The 23,260-nt window shown below is 42.4% G+C and overlaps 1 protein-coding gene across 1 annotated transcript; it reads left to right on the plus strand.

Annotated features, from left to right (window-relative positions):
* The first annotated feature begins 4,862 nt into the window (after positions 1-4,862).
* On the plus strand, positions 4,863-17,056 carry slc34a1a (solute carrier family 34 member 1a). Its single transcript, XM_048263075.1, has 13 exons — positions 4,863-4,900; positions 6,178-6,259; positions 6,577-6,744; positions 7,723-7,875; positions 8,792-8,935; positions 10,689-10,800; positions 12,034-12,229; positions 12,668-12,772; positions 13,121-13,241; positions 13,757-13,924; positions 14,107-14,223; positions 15,030-15,154; positions 15,458-17,056. Exons 2-13 carry the CDS (start codon positions 6,199-6,201, stop codon positions 16,028-16,030), a joined length of 2,043 nt encoding a protein of 680 aa, XP_048119032.1. The 5' UTR covers positions 4,863-4,900; positions 6,178-6,198; the 3' UTR covers positions 16,031-17,056.
* Positions 17,057-23,260: the final 6,204 nt, after the last annotated feature.

Here is a 23,260-nt window from a genome sequence, read left to right on the forward strand (position 1 = left end):
TGCTTCCTTCCTCCCTCCTTCCCTGTCTTTCTGTCTTTCTGTCTCTCTCCTCTTCTAAGTCTGCCTCTCTCTGTGTCTCTCCATTTCTCCCCCTAGTCTGCAAGACCTCCATCAACCCAGACCTGGATCACATACACACACACACACACACACACACACACACACACACACACACACACACACACATCCTGTTGTACATGTATACCATGCAGACAGTGGAATTTGGCAGCTCATTTAGCATGAAAATTAAACTCTTTATCGGTTATTTGAGACGCAGGCGACACTGGCTTAATCCACGACTTAGCACGCATGCTGTACTGTATGTCCACACATGCACTGCAGTGTTTGTTTGTCTTTGGAAGCAGCCGTGGCAACGGAACAGAGGCCAGAGCAAACAGCTGGAGAGCCTTGTCTGCATTATCACAGACTTAAAAGGGATTTTGGGCACTCTCCAGCCTCCACTGACGGCCTGCCATGGCTACTGCTGCTGTGGCCACGGGCATTTTTCTCTGTGTGTGTGTGTATGTGTGTGTGTGCATGAAGACTATCAATGCAGAAGACTATCAAATATGATTCATAGCAATGCTGGAAGAATGTGTTCCAGGACTGAAATAGCATAAAACAGCAAACAGCCCCCTTCACACAACAAGGACAGAGGTGTCATGGAGCAAGACTCAGGAATAGTATAATTTCATCTGTCAAAGATCCACTTAAACAGTCATTACATTTTTTAAACAATACAAATACAAAGCTAATTATGATACGGCACACATCTGATGAATACAAGTCAGAACTATACATGGACATTTCGCAAGACTGCTTCTGTTTCTTTTTTTAGCTGTGTAACCACTTCATGTCTTCTGAGGATAAATTGAAGTCAGACTCGCATACATATAAGCCTATTCCATATGGCCTGATCGGACTGATACGCTGAACATTTTGGTAACACTTTACTTGACGGGTGAGTTCATAACACATTCATAGCAGTGAATGTGGAAGACAGAACGACGACAACTTGTCAAAATAAAAGTCCAACAATCGCAAAGCAGCATTGCTGTTTTTGTTCCAAACCTCTTACTGTTCACGTCACTTCTGAGTCAATGGGCTAAATATTTCATTAATATCTTATGACGTCTACATCAACTGTCACTTTACTATATAAGTTGTGAAGTATTCGTAATCACTGAGTTTAACACTGGGAGGTAAACTAGCCTACATTCAGCTGACCCGTATTTGTGTAACCTGGAACGGTTGGACATTCCCAGTAACAAAAGATGAGAAATCATCTGCAAAGGTTACATCATAAAACAAATACATTTTTATGAAACACAAATTATTTGCTTGACCATGTTCTGTCTTTTTGGCACTGGAGTGGTACGACGGAGTATTAGGGCCACACATGAAGAAAAAAAATATTTTTGCCATGGCGAGATTAAACTCGACATGTTGACTTTAAAGTCGACATGTCGACATTAAACTCGACATTTCGAGAATAAAGTTGAAATGTAATGTCAACTTTAATCTCGACGTGTCGACTTTAAAGTCGCCACGTCGACATTAAACTCGACATTTCGAGAATAAAGTTGAAATGTAATGTCAACTTTAATCTCGACGTGTCGACTTTAAAGTCGCCACGTCGACATTAAACTCGACATTTCGACAATAAAGTTGAAATATCATATCTACTTTAATCTTGACGTGTCGACTTTAAAGTCGACATGCTGACATTAAACTCGCAATAGGCCCTACTGTTTAAACATAGCCTACACAGTCTAAGCTATGTAGCCTACACTAATACACAATATGTTACATAAAAGAAAAATGGGCTTCAAATAGGTGTTATTTCAGATAGATTGCTAGATTGCAGATATTCAGATAGATTGCGTCTTGTCTGTTAACTACTCATTGCCGTCATCGTGAAGTGCTGTCTCGCGGTTATGGAAATACCATGCACTATGCCGTTTAGGCTAAATAGCTAGAAAAATATATGTATCCAATGATATAATTTTTCTATACAAAATGTTATTTCACTCTGTTTTACGTGGTTAAGGCCACTGCACATCCAAATAACTGCCCTTCATGACCCACAGGCCGTCACTCTCCAGGATAACATGGCAAAACTCATTTTTTCTAAAACTGCTTTTCCATGTCTCACCTGCAATACGTATAGGAGGCTAGAAACACAGGTATAGCCTAAGCATATATACTATTTTGATCCCGTGAGAGAATATGTGTGCATGCACTTTATTTATGCACTTTGTGTGCATGTAGGCTACTAGCCTACATGGGGTGGTCGGGAGGACAGCTTCATTCGTCCCTCCATAGACATTCAGCAATAGGCTGTTTTGCATCCATTACAAACAAGCAACGTGAAAGTCTAGGATTGGGGAGAGCGCCTATGCCTCTAGTGCATAAGCATGAAGTTGAACCTTTAGATGAAAAACAACACTTTAATAATAGGCCTACAATAAATAAATAAACCGCTATGACGTTTAGGCTACTTTTGACCATCGCATTTATCGCCTGTAACTCCGTGATAAGGACCTAACAGCAAAGTATTTGGCTGTAGCCTGGCGGGCCATCCTATATCATTGAAATGTATAGTCTGGCATCGAACCATTCACCTCGCTTAATCCAAGGGGCGGGCAGAGAATTGTCTTTCAAACTGCCTAGGCATGCAATAGGCCAGCTACTTGACCATATCCGCAGATCCGGGTCGGCAAAACGGCAAATACATCCTTCTTCGAAAGGAATGACTTAAGTGCATTGTGTTGCTCAACTTTCAAAGAAAAGTCCAACTTCTCCAAAGTTGAAGCCAACGCCGATTCAAACAACCGCTCTTCGTTCGCCATAGCCACCTTCCTTGTTGTTCACCGTGGCAGGACTGTCGTTATCCTGTTAAGCCCGCCTTAAGACTTTCTAACAAAATAGAGCTGTAATTGATGAGGTCCACGGCGCAGCCAATAGAAATCCCTATGGTTTGATACTAGACGTACAGGCTGAGCAAATTAATTTGCCGCCGCTAGGGTGCGTCTAGATTTCTAGGCTAATTTGGCTGAGCAACGTAGGTTAATATGTTCTATGTTTTGTCCACATGATATAGGCCTATGTCTAATCATTGTTGCACTCGAACACTCTGAATCATTGTTGCACTTGTTGTATTGTTTCATTCGTCCTCCCTTTCAATCGTCCCGAGCGGTCGTTCTCTCTCCAAACTAACTTTATTCTCAAAATGTTGAGTTTAATGTCGACATCGCCGAGATTAAAGTTCCCACATGATATTTCAACTTTTTATTCTCGAAATGTTGAGTTTAATGTCGACATGGCGACATTAAAGTCGATACGTCGAGATTAAAGTCGATATTACATTTCAACTTTATTCTCGAAATGTCGAGTTTAATGTTGACATGGTGACTTTAAAGTCGACATGTCGAGTTTAATCTCGTCATGGCAAAAATATTTTTTCCTTTATGTGTGGCCCTAATACTCCGTCGTAGGAGTGGCAGAAGGAGAGGAGAGAGAAAAACTGAGAGAGAGGTGTGTGTGTAAGTGTGTGCAGAGGTCAGGGTTTGTCTAGTGTGAGCTGGTACACTGTGGCCTGGGTGAGAAGGGTGCTGATGATGCTGAAGACTCAGCAACTATTAACAGCTGACCTCCCTCACCCCAGTGACTCAGCAGCAGAGCGCGACTAATATCAATCATTACTGGACCAACTCATATCACACCTCTGCATCATGTGCAAGCACACACACACACACACACACACACACACACACATACACAGGTGCATACTGTATACACTCACACAAATAGAGACACATCAGAAGATGCAAACAGCAATGGAGTTCATCATCACTGAGATTAATAGGACAGGAACTGTCATCTCCCTATGAATGTAGATTAAATATTTGCTTCATTTGTACTCGTACAGTATAATACCCAGTAGTGGTCTCTATGCTCCCACAACACTAATAAAGCTGGTATGATGTCAGAAGGCTGGGTAGCCTATATCTCCCTATTCTAAACTTTTCTTGGATTTTTTTCAATTGAGTGGAAAAAGAAAAAAAAAGAAAGAAAGAACACACACACACACACACACACACACAAACACACACACATACACACACAAACACACAAGCACACACACTGTCTTACCTCATTAGTGTCATAGTCCCATATAAACCATAAGGGGGGTGTAAATAGTACATTCTCACATATTTGCTCAGTGATGTTTTGGGACCATCTTGCAGAACACATTACTTATTAACCACCAGTGGCGAACTGTGGTTGAGCACAGGCAAAGAAATAGAGTGGTTGGACAGAAATATGAATAATTCTGCTTCCTCCTGTCCCATGTGGGATGTTGTTATGACCACAGGATTTTATTAGAGTTTGTTTTGAGGCTGGGTCAAAGCTAACATTCTGGAGGAAGAATAGTCTTAACATTCACCAGAGACAGAAACAGCACAGACAGAACAGACAGAAACTGGTTGTGGTGCTACACCCTAAGTCCACTAGGGGTCACATTACTACTGCTATGCAACAGCAGGAGGCATATGAATGTAAAAATGAAATAAATACTGTCCAAATTCAGCATTTTATCCTTAAGAATGAACTATTGCTTTTTACTATTGCTTTTTAAAAGTCTAATTTTTACCTTCAGATTTATCCTCTATGCGTCACCAATTAGGTATTAAGTATTATCAGTCACCTTGTTGTTAATTAACAGTGAGAGTGTCCTAATGGTGAATGGTGAAGGTTATTTAATGAGGACACTTATTTTTCAGACTTTAAACTCTGTTAGGTAGCACACTATAAAACAACAGACCTTGATGCATTATGTTTAACACACAGCTGAAAACTTAAAGTCCATCAGAGCACACCATTCCATGTGGACAAGGTGAGATGAGATAATTTTAACTTAGAGACTGTGTACTGTGTACATGAGGTAATTTTTACTTAAAGACTGTAATTCTCTAGGATCATTAATGATGAGTCGATCGATGAGTGCCATGCACTTTCTTTTGCAACATAAACGTTCAGTCTAGTTGACGTGTACGTTGACATTTAGTAACTAAAAGTGTTTAGTTGTGTTAAGCCTGTTAAGGTCATGCAGTACCGTAAGTGTATGTTGAAAAGTACTCCCACTCCATGGACTTGTATCCTATCAATATGAGGCTGTTACAAGCTTAGAAACAGGGAGAGAGAGAGAGAGAGAGAGAGAGAGAGAGAGGGAGAGAGAAAGGGTGTACAATGAAGGTTTATTTACTTATTTATATTCTGCTCTGCTTGCCCTTACAGTTAGCAACAGACTCTCTGGCCGATGTTAGGGTGTCAGATTATTTATTTATTTTCTTAAAAGAAAAGAAAAGAAAAAGAAAATATTATATTTATCCTGATGTCCTTGCTGACCACTGAATATAAGGTGACTGTATAACCTGTCGTAATATTAAGTTTTGATTTAAAAAGCCACAGAATGTATTGTATGGAAATGTTTGTGAAGGGCCTAAGGGAATTCTTTCAGAATTACAGTAATTGTGACAACCTTCATTCTGTGAGGAAGAAACTGGCGTTGACAGAGGCTCATCATCATCCTTCAGCTGTAACTATTCTGTCGTCCAGGGTTATTTTCCGTGAAGGTTTCACTAGCCAGCCTTCTCCTCTCAGGGTTAGCTAAGTAAAATGTCAGCTTTGGCGTAGAAAAATGCATTTACTTGTTGGAACAAGATGCATTTGAATGCAACTTTAATGGCTGTTGCAAATGAGGCAGATTTAGAAGTCAAGCCGTGTGTCCAGATGTCACATGGCATTGTTCTTTTCTGCCTTGCAATCCATTATCTTGACAAGATTTTATTTACTGATGAAACTTTGAAAAGCAGAAATAAACGTGAACAGTGGGTAATTGCTCTGCTGACAGCTTTGTTGACAATTTGCAAATAGCATCACTCACGCTAATTTGTAATTAAATAAGACCCTTCCTGACATCTTTTCCTAACCTTTTTTTGAACAATTCTTCGTAGGTGGGTGGCTGCCAACAATACCAAGTTTTCCTTTTAAAATGAACAGTCAATTGTGCTACATAACCCTGCAAAACCCAACTGTATCTAAACCAACCATGCAATTAATTGGTCTACATGTATGTGGTATGATTACACTGAGGACAAATGTCCCTTGCAGCCTTTTACTCACAGAGACAGCATGTCATCCCGCCCAATTAGAATCACAACAGCCACTGGAGAGCCGCCAATCAGTCACAAGGGTAAGGAAGTTCACCAGTATTAAAAAAAGAATACTTAACCCTTTGTATTCCAGGGCTCCCCAAGATGCATGGCAATATATATATGGAATATATAGGAAGTCATACTGTATGCATATTCTTTCCTATATGGCAATCTCTGAATTGGTGGTTTAAGTTTCCTTTACTTACTTGGGTTTTAAATCGTATTCACTTGCTACAAATGCCAGCATAATCCAATAAACCAAAAATGACTTTAGCAAATTGTTTTCTATTTTCATATTTTATTTACGTAATGTAAAATTGCTGGTGTGCTCAGTGATTTACAAACCTGTTTGTAGAGGACCACTGGTCAGATGTGAAGAGCAGACCTGCAGATGCTGAGGAAAAGGTGATAGGTCCCACTCTGGACCTTATCAGGAACTGTGAACAAGTCTACAAACCTTCAAACACCAGTTCCGTAGACCTCAAAGAGAAGAAGGATCTGTCAAAGCAGAATGACAGCCCAGGTGAGACTTCTTCTGAATAACATACTCCTTAAATATCTTTAAAAAAGACCTGAAAACATACCTGTATAAGAGAGCCTTTAGTTAACTCATCTTATCTTACTTTTTTGGATACATTTGACTGTTGCCATTAGAGCTGCAGCCATCTAGAAGCAGATGGGCTCCCCCTATTAAGTCATGTTCTGCTCAAGATTTCTTCATGAAATATGGGAGTTTTTCCTTGCCACAGTTGCCATATAGGGGGTTAAGGGTTAAGGCTGCCAGTTTTCCGGTCATTGTGTTCTTAAATGTCTGTAAGTCATATAATCACAGCACATACTAAGGCAAACCGCTTAGAGTCCACATCAATGGGGCCTAAGCATTTGTTAGCCTAAGCATTTGTTAGCAAAGCCTATATGTACTGCTAAGTATTTCTGATATGTTGCTGATTGGATCATAAACGGTGACAGCAACGAAGAGGAATGACTGATTCTTCTCTATTATTGTGTTACATGTTCTTATCTATATTTCTGAAATGTTGCTGATTGGATCATAAACAGCCACAGCAACGAAGAGGAATGACTATTTAATGACTAACTCTTCTCTATTATTGTGTTACATGCTGCAAATGTAAAGCACTTTGAGCTGCATTATGCGTATGAAAGGTGCTATACAAATAAAGCTGTTATTATTATTATTATTATTATTATTATTATTATTATTATTATTATTATTAACGTTGAAGGAACATTTTTGCAATAGCCTTTAAAAAAAAATGTCTAATGAATTTTTATTGTTGTGGCTGTTTTAAGACTTACTTGCTACAAGCATCACATTCAGACTGAATCTTCACTCAAAATGTAACATGTTCACAAATGGAATGCAGATAGACAGGAGAGGGTACAGCTGCATACAAAGGGAGTGGCATCTTCACTCAGTTCAGCTGATCATGTGTTGTTTTTCATCATCATGCCGGCCTTGTGCTCTGTGATTACACTCCAGGGGTGTCCTCATCAGAGTCCAGTGGAGACAGACCAGAGCGGTCCGCGCTGTCGGCTTTCCTGGTCCTCCTGAAGATCCCGCAGCTCCTCGTCCTCCTTTTCCTGTTCGTCTGCTCACTGGACGTCCTTAGCTCAGCGTTCCAGCTAGCCGGGGGTAATTACGCATCAAGTACACCTCTCCATGGGATAAAACATGTGTTCAGGCCTGTACCCTGATTACAACTGAGAATGGAAGCCATCTCCATTACTGGGCGCTGTCTTGTAGCTCATTTAGTCATGGAGGGCTCTGGAAGGTGTTTTCTTCTTTTTGTCCAAAGAAAAAAAGAGCTCAATTTAGAGCTCAGTCTTAATCCTGCGAGAACTAAGAGCAATAATGATGAAGAGCAGCTCTAATGTTGTAATCATGGACTCAATGCAATCATGTAATCGCACATGGGTGCGTGTTCCGCGTTTCTTGGTGTTTTAAGCCCCCAATGTTGTCTTCAAGGCAGCGGTACCTGGAAGGCGCTAGGGTTAGGTATGGGTTAAGGTTAGGGTTAAGGTTAGAGTTAAGGTTAGGGTTAGGATTAGGTGCTTTTAAGTCGACGGTGGCAGCGCTGACTGGAAGACGACGTTGGGGCCTTAAAATACCATTAAATGTGCTGCACTGTGTGTCATATGCTCTTGACCAAGGACATAGTTACAAGTATTGAAATGATTTTACAAGACAAACATCTCTCCTGCATTGCTCTGCATGAGCCGGCCTTAAGCGTACAGTAGTTTCAATCGTTGCAGAGAGTTGTGACCATGTTGTAAATTTTTATGTTTGAACATGTTGTAAGTTTCTATTTGTCATTTGTTTATTGTCAGTAAATGTCATAATTAAACAGGTGGTGTATTATTCGCATAGTGCAAATGTTTGTTAAAAGTAGGCGTTTTAGTTTTGAATAGTTTTGAATTTATGTAATAAGTTATATGTTTTAGAATTAGGCCAAGGGCTTTTCATAGTCTTCCAGATGTGTATTGTATACATGTATACTTAGTAAGACAGTAAACAGCACACTGTGTCACTTGTCTGTTCATGTGAAAAGGTAAGGTGGCGGGGGACATCTTCCAGGACAACGCCATCCTCTCCAACCCTGTGGCAGGTCTGGTGGTGGGGATCCTGGTGACGGTTCTTGTCCAGAGCTCCAGCACTTCCACCTCCATCGTTGTGAGCTTGGTGTCGTCCGGACGTGAGTGAACTTACAGTACAAAACCTACACCGGGTCTTATCACTTGGGTTGAGATTGGAGATTGCCGAAAATCTCAGTCATTGCTCTCCTGATAGTTTCTGTCAAAACTCTCCCAACTCCAACCCAAGCCCTCTGGTGTGCTGGAGTTTGACCAGTGAGTGCTATTGATTAATACAAGTTATTTTGTTATAACAAAGTATATAAAGGGAAAAAGCTATGTTGGAGCTTCCTGGAACCAAACTTGTTTCTAGTTCCCGATCTACAAAAGTGGACCAAAAGTTTTTAAAGAGATAAGGAGTAGAGTAGATACTGATAGAGTTTCTTATCTTAATCCTGAGTTCCTAAAAAAGCACCTGATGTATGTATTGTAGGTTCATAGTCTAGACAGGCTAAGACTCGCTGGTGTCATGAGCAGGTCCAGCACTCAGGGGTGCTGCTGGGGGGATGGGGGTGGGGGGGTTAGGACGATTCCTAGGGCCCAGCACTGACAGGGGGCCCCCAGAGATAATTCTATATACTGTATTAGGGGCCCCGGAATTATTGTCTGTCATAGGGCCCACGTTTTCTAGCAGCGCCCCTGGGTCCAGCACTTACTTCCTCTTCTAAGGCTGGGGCTAATTACTATTCACATCAGTGTTACGCTGCAGCCACAGGGTGTGATAGCAATTACATCTAATCGCTAAAGTAAACGCCAAGTCCAGCAGTGGGCGGCTTAGCATCTCCCGAAACCTGCTCCCATTTCATTCTGTGGCTCCCTGAATGAAAGCCTTTTTCAGTCATCAAACCACTTACAGCGAGAATGATTCATTTCCTTTGAACCGTACGGAAGATATTGTAAGCATTGCATTCTTCATTTTATCACAGTTCCAGCAGCAAATTAAGGGATGTTGATCAAGCAGATGCTACAGATCATCTTTTATTAGATTCAGATGTACTAGACAAGAGTGTATCATCATGCTGTCTATCACAGACTATTTAAGTATGGCTCTTCAAGTGAAAAATTAGCTGTCATATCAGCAAAATGTATGTAATTTAATATGGCATGTTTGTGTAATTGAATTTTCCCTGTGTGTGTGTGTGTGTGTGTGTGTGTGTGTGTGTGTGTGTGTGTGTGTGTGTGTGTGTGTGTGTATGTGTCCACATGCTCTTTGTACTTCTAGTGCCTGTCTGACACCTCATATGTTTGAGCTTCATAACATAATCTTTATGCTTTCACTAACATGGCTACACTCCTGACGTTGTTGTGAGGATAGGTGAGAGGTATTTATTTTGAAATAAGCTGTGCATTTGAAAGAAAAAAACATCTATGACCAAGAACATTACCTATTGACCATTGGTACTGTACTCACAGGGATGGTATTGGGTTATAACTGCAGGTTGCCATTTTTATAACTGGTAACATGGACATACACAGACTGGTTATACGAGTTATATTGGAGCCTTCAACCAGTTAAAAGAAAGATATATAACTGGGAAAGCCCTGGTTGGCTGCAGTGGTCCGCCATTCATGTTAGCCATCTTTAGAATTCTTTTTCATGTTAGCCATCCTTAGAATTATTTTATTTTTCATGTGTACTGCCAATTCAACTTCTATAGTATTTATGCCCTGTCCTTTCTGCTTTGATCAATTTCTTAAAATTTGTAATTGTGTGTGTGTGTGTGTGTGTGTGTGTGTGTGTGTGTGTGTGTGTGTGTGTGTGTGTGTGTGTGTGTGCGCGTGTGTGCATGTGTGCGTGCGTGTGTGTTAATGTAGTGCTTGAGGTGAGTGCAGCTGTTCCTATCATCATGGGCACTAATGTTGGAACATCTGTCACCAACACCATAGTGGCTCTGATGCAGGCTGGTGAGAGAAATGAATTTAAGAGGTGAGATTGTGTGTTTTCACAAACTGTATAACAAGTTAAACATTACACTAGAGGACAATATAATATAGGATGATAATTGTATTAAATAATAATAATAATAAGCTGTATTTGTATAGCACCTTTCATACACAGAATGCAGCTCAAAGTGCTTTACATTTGAAGCATGTAACACAATGATAGTCAGTCAGTCATTATCCATCACTTTTCTTTGCTGTTTATGATCTACTCAGCAACATATCAAAACTATAGAAAATGACGTCATAAGACTGGCAGCCTTAAATAAGCTAACATGGCTACACTCCTGACGTTGTTGTGAGGATAGGTGAGAGGTATTTATTTTGAAATAAGCTGTGCATTTGAAAGAAAAAAACATCTATGACCAAGAACATTACCTATTGACCACTGGTACTGTACTCACAGGGATGGTATTGGGTTATAACTGCAGGTTGCCATTTTTATAACTGGTAACATGGACATACACAGACTGGTTATACGAGTTATATTGGAGCCTTCAACCAGTTAGCTGCAGTGGTTGGCTGCAGTGGTCCGCCATTCATGTTAGCCATCTTTAGAATTCTTTTTCATGTTAGCCATCCTTAGAATTTGAAAAGGTTTGCTGTGGTCTACAATTAAAAGTACTCTCTATTCATAATTCCTTTATGATTACAATTAAAAATATGTTATTAACCGATATAAATGGTGGACATGTTTTTTTCCTATGCCTCAAAAATGATTAGACTGATGGTCGGTGGCAAAACATTAATGTTATTCACCTAATGTCATTTCTGAAGTGTTTTTATTTTATTTATAGATCTGTGTCTGTGACAGCTTTCTGATGTTTTCACTTTTGCACATTAGTTTAGCAGCTCCCTTGATCTTGACTGATGCAGTGAGTGAAGGACGAGATCTGATAAAGCTCTGATAAAAACACAGATGGTCTTGTGATCTTTGGGCCCATGAATCTAAAGTTTAACAGATATGAGTGTCGCCAGCCAGAGATACAAAGACAAGTCCTTGCATACCTCCCTTGACCTGCTGCATTTATACACCCATGATTAGAACTGAAAAAGTCAAGCCTAATCAAAGACTGTGTGAGCTTCTTTGATTGGTTGAAGAGAGGAATAATCAGACAAACTTGAGAAAGGGTATAGCTTTTTGGTGCCTTTCAACACACTTAAAGTGTTGAAATTAGTTATTTTGAATACCAGAGGGTTTGTTTGTGTTTTTTAACAGGGCTTTTGCTGGAGCCACCATACACGACTGCTTTAACTGGCTGTCTGTTCTGGTTCTGTTGCCCCTGGAGGTGGCAACAGGGCTGCTGAGTACCCTGGCCAAGCTCACTGTACGCAGCCTCCACGTCCAGAGTGGAGAAGAAGCTCCTGAGCTGCTCAAAGTCATCACCGAGCCTGTTACTAAACTCATCATTCAGGTGAGTCATCTTTGAGTCTGTTACTAAACTCATCATTCAGGTGAGTCAGTCATTACTGAGCCTGTTACTAAACACATCATTCAGGTGAGAGATACCACAGAGCATGTCAATAAACTCATTTTTCAGGTCAGTGAGTTATCAATTTTATCATTCAACAGAGTACTTATCCACCTAACTTAGAATTAAGCACATAAATCATGTTAATGATCACTAAGTGCAATGTTAAAATCATCATTGAATTTGCCATTGCACTTAGTTAAGTTATTAGAGCCAACTATAGACTTGAGTCATCACTGACGCTGTTAGCTAAACTCATCAGTCAGGTTAGTCATCACCTGTAGCCTACTCCTACGCTCCTCATGGTCTCTCCTAACCCTTTATAGGAGAGTTGTAGTGTATACATTTGAGCTAAACTGGCTACATTTTGTTCTGTTACAGCTGGATAAATCTGTCGTCACAGGCATTGCCATGGGAGACCAGAGTATGAGAAACAGGAGTCTTGTGAAAGTTTGGTGCAAGACAGCCAGCGCTGTCACCACTGTGGTAATGACCTGTTGCTAAATGTACCCCATTGTAGACCACAGCAAACCTTTTCAACTAAACAAGGATTCCTGACTATGCTACATTACTTTGAAAGAATGTTCAATCTTAGGAATTTCATCATGCTTTTACTGATAGATATAAAAAATAATTTATATGTAAATGTTTCCATTGGAATGCAAACACATATGCTGAGGCTATTTTTTCACTAGCTATTCAACAGTGGAGATGTAATGATTGCCTTTGTCTGCCTAGAAGGAAGAACAGTATTGATATGATAATGTTTCACTAGCTGCCATTCAGACATCTTTCCTCTCATTCCCATATTTGTCTCCGTCTTGCTCTCCGTAGAGCTCCTCAAACGTCACCGTAGTCACCGCCAGCAACTGCTCATCTGCTATTGGTTGTTTACAAGAAAGCAATGTCACCTTGACCACAGATAATCTGACCTCCATTGTCAACATTGAGAAATGTGAGTTCCTGTCAGAGAGGAATAACCTAATGAATAACCTTGGTGTATGAATGTAGTGTGGCATATAGACCCTTTCAACAAGGTAAACAAAAACAATGCTTGAACATTCTATTTGGGCCCCAATCTACTTCCTCTGCATTAAGATAACATATTGAATGTTAAAAAGGAAGTCTTGTGGGGCCAACTATGATGCTGCTTTAGAATAGAATAATAATTCTAAAGATGGCTGCTTTAGAATAGAATAATAATTCTAAAGATGGCTGTTCTATGGACCCTCTTGAAAGGGTCCATAGAACAGCTCATATTGTTTACTAGGCAGAATCACTCTCTTTTAGTTGAAAGTACTTTCTGTTGGTCAAAACAAGTCTTCTCATGCTTTCCCCCCTGAATGCTTTTATGCTCTGTACATGTTTTCAGTTTGCCAGGCATGTGAAACATAATACCTTTTGCTGGGGCTGATGGGAATCAGTGCAGACAGAGAGACACTTACTCACTTACTCCCCTCCTCCCCCCAGGCAAGCACGCGTTTATGGACACTCAGCTGTCGGACCTGGCCGTAGGGCTGATCCTGCTGGCCGGCTCCTTAACCATGCTCTGCACCTGCCTGCTGCTGCTTGTTAAGATTCTCAACTCGCTACTCCAGGGTCAAGTGGCAAAGGTCATCCAGGTCATCATCAACACAGGTATGAGCCCATGCATGTCAGGAAGTGCATAGCAGGAAGTGAGCAACAGAATATGAAATGGGAGTTTGAAATGTTCTTCTAATGAAGGAGACATACCAGATTTAGTTTCCTGTCATATATCTGAAACCTTCAAATGAACATGATTGCAGTCAAATTGAATGTGCTTTATCTCTCTTTGGCAGACCCACCTTACCCTTTCGGCTGGTTGACTGGCTACCTGGCCATGTTTGTTGGGGCAGGCATGACATTTATTGTCCAGAGCAGTTCTGTGTTCACCTCTGCGATGACCCCACTAATAGGTCTGTTCAGTGTCCAAGACAGGTCGCCCCTTAGAATTCATTAATCCAGCCAGTTGCTGACTCACCAAAACAGCTTTCATGAAACCAATTACAAGAACTATTACAGACTGCTGTCTTCTTTGCTATTATTGTTTATCAACACTAATTAATCAACACTCATTAAAGTGTTTTTTGAGTATAGAGAATGTCTTTCAGGGCTTTTGAAGAGTCATGAAACAAATGGGTTTGAAAAAAATGTATCTTCATAGTCACTAATGAATTTGCTCATGTTGTTCACTTGGCTCTTCTGGTTAAACGTTTATCAGCAGGTGAGCCTGGGTGTTCAAACGAACATTAACATCAAACGGCAGCCAGCGTAAATGCGTAAATGCTGTCATTTTTTTACAGTCTTTGCAAATGGATGTAAATTATTGACTGAGCGTTTAGAATCCGCTTATTATGCAAATGTGTGTTTTCAGGCATGACTCACTGCCAGCATTCTGCTGAGCTCTTAAAATAGGGATGTCAGGGTGCAGATCTGCGGATCTACCACAGCGTGTCTTTTCTCTCCCAAAGCACAGCGCTAAAACTAATGTTGCAGAAACAATAAATATCAAAAACAATAAAAATCATGTATTTGTCCTTATTAATTTTGACTGATTTGCAACCAGGGCATGCAGTCAGTCTCGCTTTGTAAAGTTTAATGACGTACAGTACTTCATAAGTTTGAAACTTTCCTGAAAATCATATGCATTATAATAAATCGTGGCCACGAAAAGATGAATGGTCCCAGCCCACTCTTAGAGATTAACTCGCTGTTCTCTCAGGTATTGGAGTAATAAGTTTGGAGCGCGCCTATCCTCTCACGCTGGGCTCCAATATTGGCACGACCACTACAGCCATCCTCGCCGCCATGGCCAGCCCAGGGGATAAGCTGCCCGCTGCGTGCCAGGTATGGGGCACTGGGGCAAAGACATATCCCAGTAATATGGTTGTTGTTGTGAGGTGATATGCTGCACTAATGTCTGATGATGCAGAGAGCTGCTTGTTGCGGCTTATTGGATGAAGATTGCAATTAATGGGGAGCAATTTAGGAACAAATGAGAGCAATTAATGAGGAATGAAGAAATGCTGTTTATTATATTTACACTCACAAATGTATTCCCCACTATTTAGCTTTCACTTTTACAAGAAATGTGCCAATAATAATTAGCAGACGGGTAAGACCACATCGTCTCTATGGTATCTCCTGCAGATCGCACTGTGCCACCTGTTCTTCAACGTTTTCGGGATCCTGCTGTGGTACCCAGTGCCTCAGACGCGACTGCCCATCCGCATGGCGTCCATGCTGGGCGAGAGGACGGCCAAGTACCGCTGGTTCGCTGTTCTTTACCTGGTGCTGTTCTTCCTGCTGCTGCCCTCGCTGGTCTTCGGCCTGTCGCTGGCGGGCTGGCGGGTGATGGTGGGCGTGGGGGCGCCCTTCCTCGGGGTCATGCTCTTCATCGGCCTGGTCAACCTGCTCCAGGCCCGCAGCCCCGGTCACCTGCCCGCGGTCCTGCAGAGCTGGGACTTCCTGCCCCGTTGGATGCACTCGCTCAAGCCCCTGGACCGCGCCATCACCAAGGCGACCGTGTGCTGCAGCCCCGCTAGGGCAGACTTGGAGGCGGTCGTCACGGTGACGTCAGAGCTTAAAACACCAGCGGAACAGCACAGGAGCTCACCGGTGGCCTACGACAACCCTGCACTCTCATACTTGGAAGAGGTGCCCTCTCACCCGCGTGTGTTTAAACTACGAGGCCTGGAGAGATGCAATAGCACCCCTCTGTAGAGATGACCCCACACGCTGACTCAGAGCAGGAGGCCTCACCAGTGGCACTGAAGATTGCTTTATTTTTCTGCTAGAATAGGAATTTAATGATCAGGGAACACAAATGTACTGTGGATGCTTTTATAGAATCTGTGTCTGGGGACCCACTGGCTTTGCTGAGTGGTGCTCTGATGAGTTTGTTTGTTATAAAAAAGGCAATGTGCATAATGTTGTTTCAACTGTTTAGTTAACATAGGCATTGCACTTTGTTATACTGTCAGTGTTATACTGTAAGCAAACTGCACTAAAATATTTTCTTATAAAGGCAATTTTGTATTTTTATAGTTTGCCAGAACATTCCTGAAAATGCAATTTATTTGATAAGTATCACCATGAGATAATTGTGCTTGAAAGTAATTATTTTACTATGTTTTCCAATTATATGTCTTATGCTGTTTGAAGACTCCATATACAGTATTGCTTCCCAGAGTCATCCATCGTGATGTGTTTCTATCACACAAAAGAACACAATGTAATAATGAAAGAATCAAAAGCTTAAGATGTAAAATTTTGACCGCAAGAGCTAATGATTTTACAAATACCCACAGAGACCTAAAGGGCACAGACAATAGAAGCGTGTAAAGATCAACAAATGTTTAAAGTCGCACAAATGCTCAAAAGCTTTGTCCCCTTTTGCCAGCCAGGATTTAATTGATCTCAACTCAACCCTAATGTTTCTGTCAGTGTCAACTTGTCTGTAATAACCACTGACACATAAAAACCACTGACTTGTGGTAGCAAATCCCCTAGGCTAATGGTTTTGAGTCATAGGCTACTGCCTCTGCTTCAACTCTCATTTTTTAAACATGTGTGATAATGCATCGCAAAGTGCTTTGTTCATACACTAATTGTCAAATGAGGCCTTGAGCCTGGTACCTCACTTTGACAGGGATGATCAATGTCTTTTTTTCCAAAATGTTCTTTGAATTTCTTCTTTTTGACCGTAAATACTGCCGTGGCTATGTGACTGGATACAAAATATCACTGTCTTTGTGAATTGTAATTTGCACCTTCTAGTCCAGCCTCTTTCTCTCTCATTACCACAGACACACACACACACACACACACAGAGAAAGAACATTGTTTCAAGAAAGAAAACCTTTGATTAAAAATTTAATTATATTTCTAATCCATACTCTCTAAATGTTTCATGTTTGCAGTATAATAAATGGCTTAAGTATGTTTGGAATTAAATTAATGCCACCAAGATCCACCAGCATTCTTATGGCAATCTTCACATAATAAATCTCTGTAATATTCTACATGATGAAACAATACATCTTTCACGAAAAATAATTCAGTGGAAATGCATGGATTCCAGTTTCTTCCAGTAGCAGCAACTGGAATCCATGCATTTCCACAGAATTATTTTTGGAATCTGATCCCTTATCATACCTGTTCATTCTTACTCGTCGCTCGACTTATCGTGACTAAATTCAAGATGGCTGCAAACGCTAAACTTCGTGAAGATACTGTCTGTATAAATCGTCTTGTAAGTAAACTACCAGTGCTTTTCTCAATGCTTTTCTCGTTTTAAATGTCAGGACCCTCGGAAGTCTACCAATGAAGTGTGGAGATGCATTGAGCCTCATAAATGGTGTAAAACAATGATTTATTTGCATGGCTAGCCCGATGCCGAAGCACCACCATTGAAAAAGCTGTTGGTAGCATCGGCTAACTAGCGCCAGATTTTGGAGTGCAGGGGACAAGCCAAGATGGGCTATGAGACATAGGTTCACACTCGGTATCATGTTTCAACACACTTTAGGTCAATATGACACCGGAATTCTCCTTTAAAGGTGCGATTTGTAGGATTGTTACCGAACGTTCTGGCCAAAATCAAAACACTGGTGAACGTTCTCAAGACTACCAGACGCTGAAAATTCTTTGGGTTGCCAGATGTAATGAAGACTTAGCTAACGTTAGTTGACCTGCAGCTGCTTTAACGTTTCTCCAACCATGACCCAGCTACACATTACGGAAACAGTGAAACAAAAATACCTCTCTAACCAACGTAACATATTTAGCTGAAGTTAAGCGATGCAGATGAAGTTTAGCATAGGCTACCTGTTGTGGAGAAATATGGCCAGTTCTGCGTCAGACTTGATATTCTTCGTTTCACAAAGACGTCACCATCTCAGGAAGCTCCTCCGATGTCCACTTAATTTGTTTCTTGTTTTAATTTAGGAAATTTGCCTGCCTCTTGTAGGCGTTCATGACTACAACTGACAGCTGTTGACAGTTGGCCTTTGCTAATTTGGCCACCCAAATAAGAGGACGCGCTAGCCCATTATTAATACGCTATTCTAGAATGAATCGTTCAAAACATAAACAAAAATTCCAAGAGATTCCGCTCCATAACTCTTTTTTTTTTTTTTCATTGGTTTTACAGGGTTTTACAGGTTAGAGTAATGTTGTCAAATAAGCCATTACTTTAATTCATTGTGTTTCCTTACTCTCTGACACCATATGGTGATCATTTTTGAAATGGTTACAGTTTATTTTCCATTATTTCCTACATACTGGTCCTTTGACTAGGATGAAGATATTGACTGTGATTATTAGACTGATTTCTCTATAGCTTATCCCTCCTGTGTGCGTTGTTGAGGTATAAGCCTGAGGAAGTGAGTAACCCTACGCGAAAACGTGACAAGCTTGCTGAGGATCGCCATGTTTCAACCACAGGTACTTCAAGCTTTAGTAACAGCCTGAAGAGGTTCTTTGTCGAGTAGTGGATCAATTCACCACAAACGCTACACAAAACAGCAAAGGTGAACACGTGTCTGATTCCTGTGAGGGACTACATCTAGCCTGTTTCTTGACCCAACCAAATTAGTGGTTCTTCATTGTTTCCCGCTATACTGACCTACAATCTAAATACAACATTACTGATTTCACTCCCACTTTCCATGAAGTGAAGTAAAAAATGCAATATGCCTCAATGCCACGGATGTTACAAGTTTCAAGGAAGTGTGAAACTGCCATAATCACTGCAAGGATATCCACCAGAGTGGTTGCCTGTTAACTGGATGTACAGGTGAAGTGCTCACAAATGCTGAACATTTTTGAACAAATAAACATTTTGTATCTATAGAAGAATTCGTACATCTTTTACTTCATCTCATGAGAAATAGGAGCAAAATCTAACATGCTGTTAGATTTTTGTTCAATATATATTCACCTTGGCATTGTGTTGGCCTTCAGCTCTGTGATTACTTGGCCCTTTCCATAACACATGAATTCTGATACATAACTAAGTAACATCCCAACTGAGAACAAAACAAAAAAGACACCCCTGACAGGTAGACCGTGTTTCAGTCCATAACAACTCTCAGACACAAGGACTCCTCTCCCCCTGAAACTAATTACTTTGCTCCTGGTCCAAACATGCTCCTCAGATGACTCAGATTCTGGTCAATATACTGGCCAATGGTTTCATGCCCGTCAGACCCATACAAGAGTTAAGATCTCACTCAGACTGACAATGCAGAGAGAAGAAAGTCTGTCAACCTGTATATTTACTTTAAGAGTCAAGTGTATGTGTATGCATGTAAGATTGTGTGCATCTATGCATGTGTATGTGTAAGTGCATTTGTGTGTATGTACAGTATGTGTGTGAGTGTGCTTGTGTGCATCTATGCATGTGTACAGTATGTGTAAGTGCATTTGTATGTGTGTGTGTGTTAGTGTGATTGTGTGCATCTAAGCATGTGTATGTGTAAGTGCATTTGTGTGTGTGTGTGTTAGTGTGATTGTGTGCATCTAAGCATGTGTATGTGTAAGTGCATTTGTGTGTGTGTGTGTGTATTGTATGCCTTGTTCCGTTTCATTCTCCATGCCTAGATCTGTCTAGAGTTTCCTGCTGTGGGTGAAGTGGTTGCTGAGCTTTAGCTCCTCTTCTCTCCCTGTGTGCTCACTACTCACCTTTTAAAAAAAGTGTGTAAACAACCATCCCCACTCCAGTCACCTTCCCCACCGTGCTCATAAAAGCCCCCTGTAGCAGCAGAGTGAGGCCCGCTGTGCAGGTAACTCACTGTCTAACACTAACTCAAGTGTTTCTACACGCCAGGGCCAGTGGTTGGAATACAAAACAGGTTGAGATGCCAGTGGTTAATCTCTGAGTATCCAAAGAAACTACACATTGTTTTTTTTGTTTAGAGTTGTAACACTTGATTTTGGGATTCATACACAGAACGTATAACCTTGGTTGAGAACAAGATGTTTTAACCAGTGGGAGTTCACCTCTGGTGACGTCATCGAACTAAATCTCCAATCACCAGTCTTAGGGGAATATTTTGCATGCTTTATCCTATATAAGACCGTGTCTGCAATAGATTTTTCCTCTTTCCATTCTTCAGTGCCTCAAGCATCTCAAACCTGCAAAGAATTGCCTCGATCCTGCCTCTCGTGAAGTTCAATCTCAATCGCTGGACAGAAGCCCCCCTAAGCCTCGCCAAGGCCAGTTTACCCTGTCTAAAAAGAACTTTTAAAGGTGGCAAATGCATTCAATTTTACCCCAGCTCACAGCGACCGTCACCAAGGCGTCCTCTCTCCCCAGGGTGCAATGGCAATATTTTGTAATTATACTTATACTTGTCAATGGAAATTAACCAAAACTGGTTCTATTCTGGTTCGGTTTGTATGAAGCACCTCCCACACAATACCTGAGCAGAGCACCACAACGCAGCCTCCTACAGCTCCTCCGGCGACGACGATGGCTCAGCGGCTCCGCACTCGTAGATGCACTGCACCGAGACCAAAGGCTCTGCCTACCCATCTTGCCCCCCACCTAACCTAACTGGTTGAGAGGGAATCGACGGCAACGCTCCAAATCTGCGTCTCAGGGCTCTGCACAAGCTCGTTCCTGCCCTCTTGTGTCAGCACAAATATCCGCCCACTCCTTCTCTGGCACAGACATGTCTTCCCGATCTAAGCATGGCTCTCCTTGCCAGTCATGCCTCTCCAATTAGTGAACTCAACTGAAAGAGAACAGGAGATGTTCAATTCTACCAGAAAGACTCAGTAGACAGAATAGAATCAGTTAACGATTTAATTAGTAAAGGAACGGCTTGGATGCAAGCATGATAGAGTCCTGAATAGGTAAATAGTCTTTGGCGAGGGGCCCGCCTCGATCCGGCCCAGCGATGAGCGGATCTCGCCTCCCGCCGATGGATGAAGGCAGGGCGGGAGCCTACCCCCAAAAGGATGAGTGATGACCGCCAGGGCGGTGACTCAGTAATCTGGTTCTGAGAGGAGCAGAGACATTAGTATACATACAAGATGAATTAAACAGCATGACTGGGCCAGGGTGAAGACGTTGTGCCAGGACGCCGACAGAATTTTAAAGTAGCTAGGTGTTAACCATAAACCTAGGGTTGTAGTGGGCCCGCGCAGCATGCTTTCGCTTTAGTGGGATTTAGGAGCTTGACGAAAGCTGGCAACCAGCCGCCTAGGGCAACCTAGACCACGCGCGGGGGCAACCGGGCCCCAGGGCAACCTGACCATAAGCACTTCACGATCTGGCTTCCAGTGACTAGCGAAGCTAGCTACATCGCGGACGAGCCAGGCCACCGCATCCAGAGCAACCTGGACTTTAGTGCTTATGCGAAGCTAACAACCAGCCGCCTAGGGCAACCTAGACCACGGTGACGCAAGCCGGGCTACCGGGCCCAAGGCAACCTGACCATTAGCTGGCAAACCAGCCGCCTAGGGCAATCCAGACGAAATGCCATGAGCCGGGCAACCGGGCGCATTTACGCGACCTGAACCATGAGCTGGGTAACCAGCGCCTAGGGCAACCTAGACAGACATGACGGCCGGCAACCGCATCCAGGGCCACCTGGACCAAACTGGCAACCAGCCGCCTAGGGCAACCTAGACGAAGGCCATGAGTCGGGCAACCGGCGCCCAAGGCAACCTGACAGTGAGCTGGCAACCAGCGCCTAGGACAACCTAGACCAACGCGGACGCCGGGCGACCGCATCCAGGGCAACCTGGACCGAACTGGTCAACCAGCCGCCTAGGGCAACCTAGACGAAGGCCACGAGCCGGCAACCGGGCGGTGCGACCTGAACCATGAGCTGGTCAACCAGCCGATAGGGCAACCTAGACCGATGTGATGGCCGGGCTAATCGCATCCAGGGCAACCTGACCAAACTGGCAACCAGTGTCTAGGGCAACCTAGACGGTGATCACAAGCCGGGCGAATCGGGCGGGCGAAGTGACCTGAACCATAAGCCGAACGAAAGCTGGGCAATCAGTGAAAGGGCAACATGCCCATGGCTGAGACTAAATCACCACAAGCTACCGCATGCTGGGGCCCAATATGTTTCAGCAATTAGTGCAAGGCTTAATGCCAGAATTTAACCACCACCACCAGGATTTGTGAAGGTAAAATGAGGTACCTGAGTTAACATGGGAGAGCAACTTCTGAGCATCGAAAAATGTCAAGAGGAGTTAGTTTGATGCATCCTGATGGATGACGGGATAGCCCCTTTGGGTCGGGTAGTCTTGGCTGCGCTCGATGAATGAGTGAGAAGTGAACCCTTTGAAGAGAGGTTACATTTAAGCAGCACGCTAGCTAGATGGCTGCTGAAAATCGGGTAAAGTGTGAGACGAGTTTAAGGTAGTGAACGGGACCAGGGAAACAAAACATGGTTAGGGGTTAAAAGGTTAAACATGATGTACCTGTGGATCAATGCAGGGGAATAGAGCTTGTGGTTGCAGATGCTTGGGACCGGAGCAATGAGTTAGTTGATATGGGTGCTTGAGCATATCCAAGATCAAGTCATGTGGTTTAATATTTAGGATAGATAAGCATTATGACTAGTTTTGTAGAAGACTAGTGCTTGTGGAAGCCAGATGTGTGTTCTGGTTCGACAGCTCACCTGCAGCGCTAGAGTGAGATGAATGCATTGAGCTGCAGACCCAAGGCCAGGATGGATGCGCGTGAGCTACACCTTAGCACCTGTTCTGGAAAGCCCCCAAAATAAGATGAGCAGCATCAGTAATGCGAGGGAAGCATGACCTGCGACGAGACAAAGGACTTCGACAATTCATGCCTGTATGTGACAGGAGGAAGAAACATATGTTACTGAAATATGACGAGACAACGAACAGATGAGTGCTGGGGTACCACCATGGTGCTTATGCATCTCAGAGTGCAGAGGAGCTCTGAGAATGACTTAACGC

This window comes from Alosa alosa, chromosome 14 (assembly GCF_017589495.1).
Source record: "Alosa alosa isolate M-15738 ecotype Scorff River chromosome 14, AALO_Geno_1.1, whole genome shotgun sequence".
Classification (NCBI taxonomy): domain Eukaryota; kingdom Metazoa; phylum Chordata; class Actinopteri; order Clupeiformes; family Clupeidae; genus Alosa; species Alosa alosa.